The sequence below is a fragment of the Microtus ochrogaster genome, unplaced genomic scaffold (assembly GCF_000317375.1).
Source record: "Microtus ochrogaster isolate Prairie Vole_2 unplaced genomic scaffold, MicOch1.0 UNK90, whole genome shotgun sequence".
Lineage (NCBI taxonomy): Eukaryota > Metazoa > Chordata > Mammalia > Rodentia > Cricetidae > Microtus > Microtus ochrogaster.
Window position 1 is genome coordinate 180,301 of NW_004949188.1, and position 9,568 is coordinate 189,868.

Below are 9,568 nucleotides of genomic sequence, written 5' to 3' on the forward strand. Positions count from 1 at the left end.
CTCTTGTAGACCAGGCTGGTCTCGAACTCACAGAGATCCGCCTGCCTCTGCCTCCCGAGTGCTGGGATTACAGGCGTGCGCCACCACCGCCCGGCGTATAGTATATTTTTTAAGGGAAGAAAAACAGATGAAAACAGATACAGGGGTCAGTTTAATGGCTCAGCAGGTAAAGGTGCTTGCCACCAAATCTGACCTGAACCACACACACACACGGCACATGCGTACCCTGGTGCCTATGTGAAGGTCAGAGGACAAGCCCAGGTCAGTCCTCTTGAATTTGTTTGAGGCGGAATCTCATTGCCCCCACACACCAGACCACCTGGCCCATAAGCTTCTCAACATTCTGGCTCCAGCTTTCACCATAAGCCTACTGGGATTACCACATCTAGTGCTACGTGGGTCCTGGGGATTTGAACTTAGGTCTTCTTACATACACTGAGCTTTCCCCACTAAGCTCTCCAGCCTGAGTCGGAATCCATACTGCGCCGCCATGGTTTTCGCTCTTGCTCCGTTTCCATTGCACCTTGTCAGAGAGTCTGTCCCTGCTGTTTAGGTCACTGTTGTGCTGCTGTGGGGACACCACGATCAAGGCAACTCACTAAAGCAAGCATTAATTAAGGGATTACTAACTGTCAGAGGATGAGTCCATGAACATCATGGCAGAGAGCATGGCGGGCATGGTGCTGGCACAGCAGTCTTGCATTTTATGCAGAGGCAGCAAGCAGAGAGAAGGAGACACTGGGCCTGACACGGGTGTTTGACACCTCAAAGCCCACATTTCTCCACAAGGCCACACCTAATCCTTCTCAAAATAGTCTGTCAACTAGGGACCATACATTGAAATATGGATGAGCTTGTGGGAGGCATTCTCTTCCAGGCACCTGCAGTTGCTGCCACTGGAGACCCATGCAGCGAGATAACATCACCACTGTGTCAGCTGTTGCTGGTCGCACTGTCAGGAGCTGTAGTGCTCTGGAGAATTGCTCCAGTAATTAATGTTTCTGTGCGGGTGTGTGACGTGCTACTTCCTGTTAGAACTCACCAGCCTTCCCTGTCCCAAGGGACTTGGCAGGGGCCATGCACTGTGTGCTTTGAGGGAGAGACTCAAGGGTTTTGTTTCTTCTGTGTGTCACACGTCTGCCGGCGCAAATGTGTGTGTCAGCCTCGGGTGTCATTCCTCAGAAGCTGTCCGCTGGGGTGTTTATGGTATTGCATGTGTTTATTTTTGTGTGTGTGCATATGTATGTGTGTAGGTACACATGGCACAGTGCACACCTACCATGTGGTTCCGGGGACCAAACTCAGCTCTGCAGGCCCTGATGGCAGCTGCTTTTGCCCACCACGCCAACTTGCCAGTCTCCCACCTTGATATTTGAGACAGGGTCTCTCACTGGCCTGGGACTCAAGCACATGGCAAGCTCATGTTATCACATCTGGTTTTTGTGTAAATTCTAAGGCTCCAACTCCAGTCCTCAGAAGCACTGTGCTGACTGTGCCATCTCCCCATCTAAAGGATAGGGAGCTTTTGTACACAGCTTTAATGAGTGCAGCTGGTGGAATAGTGAACCTGGATGTGGTGTCCATCTATCTTCCAGCTCTTGAGAAGCCAAGGGCAGGAGGTTGTAGGTTCTAGGCCAGCCTGTCTCAGAGGGGTGTGCTCGTGCACCTAAGTGGGTGTAGCTAGAGCCATTTGCCTAAAGGAGCTCTTGAAGGAGGGCTGAGTGAGGTCACGGCAGGTGATGTGGGCTGTAATAGGTACCCGCTGCTGGGAAGAGACCTGGGCCTTCTGCATGTAGCTTCCTACTGTGCCGCACCCCAGCATCCGGGTAGAGCCAGCCCTTTATCTTCCCTTCTGTTCTGGATGCCCAGATCAAACCCACTAGATGGAACACACTCAGGGCAGATGTGCTGGCATATGCTATATCCCAGCTACTCGGGAGGCTGAGGCAGGAAGATTGCAGGTTCAAGGGTATCCTGAGCAGCAAACAGATAAATGTCTGAAAATAAAAAGGAGCAGCCTGGGCATGTAGCTTGGGCACACATGTACAAGACCGAAATCTAACCCCAGCACAGAGGGAGGAAGGGAGGATTGGTTGGTTCGGGAAGAGCCTTGCACCATGCTGAATGTAGACGGAATTTTTTGTTATTACCCCTTAAATAATAGAGTGGAACAAGAGTTTCCATAGATTGCCGGGCGATGGTGGCACACGCCTTTAATCCCAGCACTCGGGAGGCAGAGGCAGGATGAAAACTATAAGATAAAGACAAGACAAGTCTACAGAGCTAGTTCCAGGACAGGCTCCAAAGCCACAGAGAAACCCTGTCTCGAAAAACCAAAAAAAAAAAAAAAGAGTTTCCATAGATCTAAGTCTAGAGCTGATTCCTGAGTATGGAAGGGGCCGCAGCTCTGTGACCAAGTACTAACCAAGTCTGCACAGCGCAAATACAACACCATTTTACACGGGCTGGGGGGCTGGGGGCAATATTCTGGAGGTATCCTGGAACCCTGTGCCTAGGAGCCATGAGTGTCGTCAGGGCTGGGCTAAGGCTCAGTGGTGGCCCACTTCCCCAGCCCGCACCAGGCCCCTGGTTAAGGATAACTGCTCTGCTTTGCAGAGCAGTGTTGGCTGGTGTTGGTACCATGTGGTGGTGACGGTGGCACCCAAGGCTGTCACGCAGAGCATGAAGCCCAGTTCCCTTTCTGCAGGTCTCCTGGCCGAGCCCCCACTTCTGGCTGCTCATGCCACTGGGACTGGGGCGGCGGAAAAAGGCGCCACCTCTGGTGGAAAATGAAGAGGCGGAGCCAGGCCGCAGCGGACTGGGAGTTGGGGAGCCTGGGCCTCTTGGTGGAAGCGGAGCAGGGGAGTCCCAGATGGGCTTACCCCCACCTCCTGCTGCCCTCCGGCCTCGCCTTGTATTCCACACCCAGCTGGCTCATGGTAGTCCCACGGGCCGCATCGAGGGCTTCACCAATGTCAAGGAGCTGTATGGCAAGATTGCTGAGGCCTTCCGACTACCAGCTGCTGAGGTACAGTGGGCCAGGGTCCCGAGAGCAAGCCACAGGCCTGGGATGCTGTGCATTCCTGTGAACTGGGGGTCAGGTGCTGATGGCATTCGATCACCAGCAACCCCTGAATCTAGGAAGCATGGCTGCAACAGGATACTTAGTTCGTGTCTGGCCTTGAGAGACTAGTACCCCAGTAGGTATGTGGGGGTTGGGTTTCCCATCAGGCCTTGAGAGTCTCATACCCTAGTAGGATGTGGGGGGTGTAGATGCTGATTTCCCTTCAGGTCTGGAGTAGCCTGCAGCCTGGTAGGTTGTGGAGGCTTGGTGACCACAAGTGGTAACTGGGTTTCTACGAGGCATTAGGAGGCCTGTGCCCCAGAGCACAATGGGAACTGGAAGTCAGGAGCAGTTTTTATTTCTCCGTGATTCACTGGGGACATGACCCCAAGACAGAAGCAGAGAAGCCACAGGGAGGGCAGCAGTGGGGCTGAGCGTTAAGTGGAGACAGGTGGAAGGCTAGGTGGGAATCGGGACTCCTTCATCCATCCCCAGCATTTACTGAGTGTTCACTGAGTTCTGACCAGGACAGGAGTCCTGCTCATAGCACTTGATGAGCCAGCGGACCCTGCCCTGGTTCTGGGTGTCACCGTTTCCTGGGGTAGGTATCGTCTCTGGACTCCCCTCCTATCCCAAGTGTTAGGAAAGGGGACCCAGGGAAGAGGGGACGAGCATCTTGCCCCCCCCCTGCAGGTGATGTTCTGCACCCTCAACACCCATAAAGTGGATATGGACAAGCTCCTGGGAGGCCAGATCGGGCTGGAGGACTTCATCTTTGCCCACGTTAAGGGGCAGCGCAAAGAAGTGGAAGTATTCAAGTCTGAGGAGGCACTGGGGCTCACCATCACTGACAACGGGGCCGGCTATGCCTTCATTAAGGTGCCCGGGTGGGTGGCACACCCTTAGTCAGTGGTCAGAGTCTGTAATGGGACCTCAGTGGAGCTTCCAGAGCTGACACCTGCCCCTTCACAGCGCATCAAGGAAGGCAGTGTGATTGACCACATCCAGCTCATCAGCGTAGGTGACATGATTGAAGCCATCAATGGGCAGAGCCTGCTGGGCTGTCGGCACTATGAAGTTGCCAGGCTCCTCAAGGAACTTCCCCGAGGCCGCACCTTCACCCTGAAACTCACAGAGCCTCGAAAAGCCTTTGGTGAGCAAACCTTGAACCACCCACTGGGATGACCTTGAACATGTCAAAAATATGGCTTGCAGTACTGGGAACCACCAGCAGGTGGCATCTAAGCTGCAATGCAAAGTGGAGCCTGCCCCACCCTACACTAGAACTGGGTGCTGGCTAGCAGCCCAGCCTGAAGGAAGTTGCCCCCAACCCTGGCCGGCCCCCTCAGCCTGGAGAAGTGAGGCTTGGCTGCCCTGCACAACTCCCATGCCCTGCTGCTTTTTCTACCTGGCTTCACTAACTCTCAGGAATGGGCCTGAGGCGCCCCTGGTATGGGTAGATAGGACTGATCTGGGACCCAGTAGTAATACCCACCCCTCCCCAGCTCTCACCCCTTCAAATAGAAGTAGAAGCTGTCCTGGATTCTCTTATAGTTTCTTTTATGCTCGACCCCCACAGCCCCTCTCCATTCATGCCAAGTCCTATCCCCTGGAATCCAGCCCCTATCCCGAGGATCATGAGAGGTGTCTGTAAGCTCAGCTGCCTGAGCACTGTACTGACTGTGTGCTGAAATTCCCATAGATATGATCAGCCAGCGTTCAGCGGGTGGCCACCCTGGCTCGGGCCCTCAACTGAGCACTGGCCGAGGGACCCTCAGACTCCGATCCCGGGGTCCTGCCACAGTGGAGGATCTGGTGAGTGAGCCACCTCGGGCCAGTGACAGCATTCTCATTACCTGAGGGACTCTGGACACCTCTGCTTAAATCTGCCTCCTCCCAACCAAGGGCTTTCCTTGGGCAAGTGAGACTTGGTTTTCCTACTGTAAAATAGGAGTCCTAGTAACTTCCTGTCAGAGTGGACCTTAGTGATGCAGACAGAAACCACATCTAGGCATGTCTCAGGCAGGAGGATTTCACATTCAAGGGTAACGCAAACCACAAGAGCTTGTCACCAGAAAGGAGATATGTGGGACCCAGCCCAGTGTGGACAGGGACCTGTAATCCTAGATACCTGGGAAGCTGAGATCTGAGGGTTTAGGGTTCAAAACCAGTTTGGGCAACTTAGAATTTGTCTCAAAATAAGAACAATAATGTCTGAATGCTGGGGCTGGAAAGAGGCTCAGCAGTTTAGAGTACGTGCTGCACTTGAAGAGGACCCAGGTTCAGTTCAAGCACCCATATTGGGTGTCTCACAACCACCCTTAACTTCAGCTCCAGAGCATTCGGCTCAGCGTCCTTGTCTGACCTCCTCAGGCTCACACTCCTACACATAAAATAAATAAATGTAAAAAGTAGCTGGGGGTTCAGTCCATTGGCAGAGCTGTTTACTAGCGTGTGAGGCCCGGGTCCTGTCCCCAGCACTGTAGATATTCACTGTAACAGCTGTCTGTTGACACCGCTGTGCTGTCTGCTCCCCTCCACAGCCGTCGGCCTTCGAGGAGAAAGCCATTGAGAAGGTGGATGACTTGCTAGAGAGCTACATGGGGATCAGAGACACAGAACTGGGTGAGTGGGGGCACCCATGCCTGGAAGGTAGGAGCAGGCTGCCAGGTCTCATCCAGGCTGAGTTGAACCTGCACCCTCTGTTGCTCACGCCATCTGTGTCCATCTTTCTCCTCCCTGACAGCTGCAACCATGGTGGAGCTGGGAAAGGACAAGAGGAACCCAGACGAACTGGCAGAGGCTCTGGACGAACGGCTTGGTGACTTCGCATTCCCCGACGAATTCGTCTTTGATGTCTGGGGGGCCATCGGGGATGCCAAGGTTGGCCGCTACTAAGACTGGAACTGAACCTGGACCTTGAGATAACCTGGGCTTGACCTCCAGAAGGGGTCCCACAGCCAAGACCTGAGCATCCAGCTTGGGCACATAACCCAGCAGCCTGGGGATGGCATGGGTTAGAAGTGGCCTGTGGTCCTGACTGCACTCCGATCACCAAGGTGCCCAGCCTGGTTGGGGTTCCCGGCCACCCCCTGGCGGGTTCCCCACCTACCTCAGCAGAGTTAAGCGTGTGGGGAGGGATGAGCACACTGGGCAACCAACCACCTCTGTCTGTCCCCAACACTTTCCACTGTCAGCTGGCAAACTGCCCCTTCCTGTCTCCTGGGCCGCAGTTCTGTTTTAGGTTTCCCTACTCTACTTTTTTGCTTTGTTTTTCAAGACAGGAGTCTGATGATGTGGCTCTGGCTGTCCTGAAACTCACTCTGTAGACCAGGCTGGCCTTGAATGCACAGAGATCCTCCTGCAGCTGCCTCCCGAGTCCTGGGATTAAAGGTGTGTGCCACCATGCCTGACTCTCCCTACTTTCTTGACAACAGAATTGCAGAAATGGGGCACAACCCTCCTAGTAAAGGGAATATTACCACCTCCTTCAGCAGCTCCCTGAGAGGAGCCCCTAAGTTGGATTCTGTTACCTCCTCTTTGAGTGCACACTGCTGTGAACCCTGGTTCCTCATCATCTCCTTAGACAGTGCCGGAGGGAGGGGTGAGCAAGGCAGTGGGCTCCTGTACCCCACTTACTGTCTTGGATATAGACTCTCTCTGGGAACTGTTTGGCTTTGGGGTAGAAGGGGTGGCAGGGAAAGAATGCGGCAGCTGAAATCTATCTCCTGGATTCCAGATTGAATTAAGAGTTGGCTGGCCCACAGCCCCTCCTCTGGCTGGAGGCCCTCAAGCTCCCAGGCAGTGGTAGGGATTCTGGCTTACTTGAGGTTCAGACCTGGTTCCCCACTCACCAAGGCCTCCCGTGCCCCTTATGAGGAGACTGCAGCTAACACCTCTGTGGAGGCAGCAAGGCCTGCTGCTCTCCTGCAGCACCCTGGGTGAGGCTGGTTGTATTTTGGACACAGGCATCCATGCCCAGTGCTTCACAGGGATATAAACCTGCCAAGCTTGTTTTGACAGTCCATTTCATCCTAGGATTTAGAAAGATCAAGGAAAGGGTGGGGTGGGACCCTGGCCAGACCTGGAGAGCAGGGAGAGAGTGAGGGAAGCCAGGCCAGAGGTCCCTCTCCAGCACCCAGGAGGAATGTTTGGGGGTGAGCCCAGTGGAGATGCTGCAAGAAGGCTGAGCAGGACTTTCTGCCTGACTCCAGGCAGGAGATGTGGACTCTGGATACCAGACATTGACATGCACAAGCCCTACGGACAGCCACTGTCAGGGTGACTTGCTATCCCTGACCACTGAGGTCATGGCCTCACACGTGCTAGGCTGTGCTCTGTCGCTCAGCTGTGCCTCAGGCCCTGCACTGGGGTCTTGCATGTTTCTAATGGGAGCTGCTTGGGATGTGGCTTTGCTGAGTGCATAAGGGCTGGGTCCTCTGAGTTTCAGGGAGCTGTGTCCACTGTGTGCATAGGTCTCGGTGTGTCCTTGTTTGGGAATCGGTAAACAGCTAGGCCTTAAGAGTGTCTAGAGATGTGATTATGTGACTTAGGCAGGGCAAGGTCTGGGTGCCCATAGGCATTGGTTTGTGGGGTAATGTCTCCAGGAGGTGTGCCCTAGGACTGTAACAGACTTACAGTGTCAAGTGAGGTTTATACCCTGTGCTAAGGTGTGGGCAAGCATCCGTCCCAAGGGGTCTGTATTTGGGGGGTACTAAGGGAGTGGATGTTAAAAGTCAACAATGATGGGAGCTATCCAGTGTTTACTTGCCATCATGACTGATTGACAGTGACTTCATGTTCCACTTCTTAGGACGTAAAGTGAGGCTGTAACTGTGGGTGCAGGATGTGGTTCAGGTGCCCTACGAATTGCTTACCCCACCCTAAAGCAGGATGCCTGTGCTAGCCTGACTCCTCTGAGCCATTTAGCCACCTCCCTTTCTCCAAGAATGACTCCCTGTTGCCCTGGTCCAGGCTGCTCACCTACATCCACCCTGTGACAACCTCAAAGGCTTAAGAGCAGACAGCATTGCTGGTTCCCATCACACAGCTCGTTCCCAAACCTTAAACCCCATGGGGATAGCACCCCACCCCACCCCCATGAGAGTGTGTAGACCTCCCAGCCTGCCCTAGGCGATGCTCACATTTTCCAGTGTTTAGATTTTATCCACTTTATTAATGAGGCAGGCAAGAGGCCCGGGTGAGGGTGTGGGGGTTGCTTCTGCCTCACTGGGAGGAGGGGGGGTCACAGAGAACAGACCAATTCAGAGCACCTCAGTCCTTGGCGGGAAGAAACTGAGCCCAAGTGATCCTGACCATTGCCAACAGCAGAGGTTTCACCCACTCCCAGCTCCCAGCCCCAGCGGGCAGACATGCATGGGGTGGAGCAGCCCCTGGAGGCCAGTGGGGTGCGGGTGGAGGCGGCACAGAGCCGAGGAGCCGCCCCAGGAAGAGGGAGCGGCCTGCCGGGAGCCAGGGAGCAGCTGGCGCTGGCAGCAGGAGCCTAGTTCCGGGCCATGGGGATCCTGCATCCTGAGCAGCACTGGGTAAGAAGCCGGGACTTGAGGGTCTGTAAGCAGGGAAGAGGAGAGTGTTGGCCATCCTGGTCTCACTGTTCATGGCTCTCAGCCCAAGGCTGGCTGTCCATCCGTTATGTCTGCATGTCTGCTTTAGCCCTCTCAACTAGAGAATGAAGAACAAGCCAGAGGCTGGTTCACAGTAGGAGTATGGGGTGGGCGTCTGAATGGGGCAATGCCAGACTGCTGAGAGATTGCCATGGAGACAGAGGTGTGACTCTGGCAAAAAAGACGGGACTCTAGAGAAGGGTGGGCCCATGGAGTCCAAGAGCACCGAAGATGGGTCCATGGAAGCCGGGGTCTGTGGGAACAGGAACATGGAGGCAAGAGATGTGGCTACAGGGCATAGTGACCTTGGGGCACAGAAATGAGTCTTTAAATATAGTGATGGCTTGTTCCGGGAGAGATGAAACTGGAGATCAAGAGTGCGTCTCTGGAGACAAGGACATGGCCACTGGAAGAGATAGGCTATAGTAGTGGAGCTGTTGGGACAGGGACGTCAAGGAAAAAAAGATGACCAATAGCTGGTCATGGTGGTGTGGGTCTTGAATCCCAGGACACAGGTCTCACAGGCAGGTGAATCTCTTTAAGGGCAGCCTATTCTACACAGCCAGTTCCTGGGACAGCCAAGGAGACTTACTGAAAAGGAGAGGAGAGTAGGCAGACATGATGAAGGCTGGAGTTGGGTCAGAAGTGGATCGGGGTCTATTCCATGGGGCCATAAACCAGGAATCTGATGCACTAGAAGGTGGGGAGCCGGGGAGATGAGGAAAGATACTAAGAATGTTGACAGATCAGTCGAGTTCCCAAAGCAGTAGACCGATGTAGGGGCAGAGTGAGGACAGGCACAAGGCATGGGACAGTAATAAAGAGGGATCTGAAATGGCACAACCAGGGTCATGTGGAGGTGCCCTAGGCACAGAGCCCA

At 54.3% G+C, this 9,568-nt stretch overlaps 1 protein-coding gene across 1 annotated transcript in view; it reads left to right on the forward strand.

Moving 5' to 3' along the window:
• Positions 1-6,461, forward strand: part of Gipc1 (GIPC PDZ domain containing family member 1) — a 13,474-nt gene extending 7,013 nt beyond the window's left edge. Inside the window, exons 2-7 of the mRNA XM_005370913.2 lie at positions 2,708-3,028; positions 3,758-3,943; positions 4,037-4,217; positions 4,767-4,879; positions 5,608-5,689; positions 5,811-6,461. Coding sequence (XP_005370970.1) covers positions 2,741-3,028; positions 3,758-3,943; positions 4,037-4,217; positions 4,767-4,879; positions 5,608-5,689; positions 5,811-5,962 — 1,002 coding nt within the window. The 5' untranslated portion in view covers positions 2,708-2,740 and the 3' untranslated portion in view covers positions 5,963-6,461. The remainder of the gene's footprint in view (positions 1-2,707; positions 3,029-3,757; positions 3,944-4,036; positions 4,218-4,766; positions 4,880-5,607; positions 5,690-5,810) is intronic.
• The last annotated feature ends 3,107 nt before the right edge of the window (positions 6,462-9,568 follow it).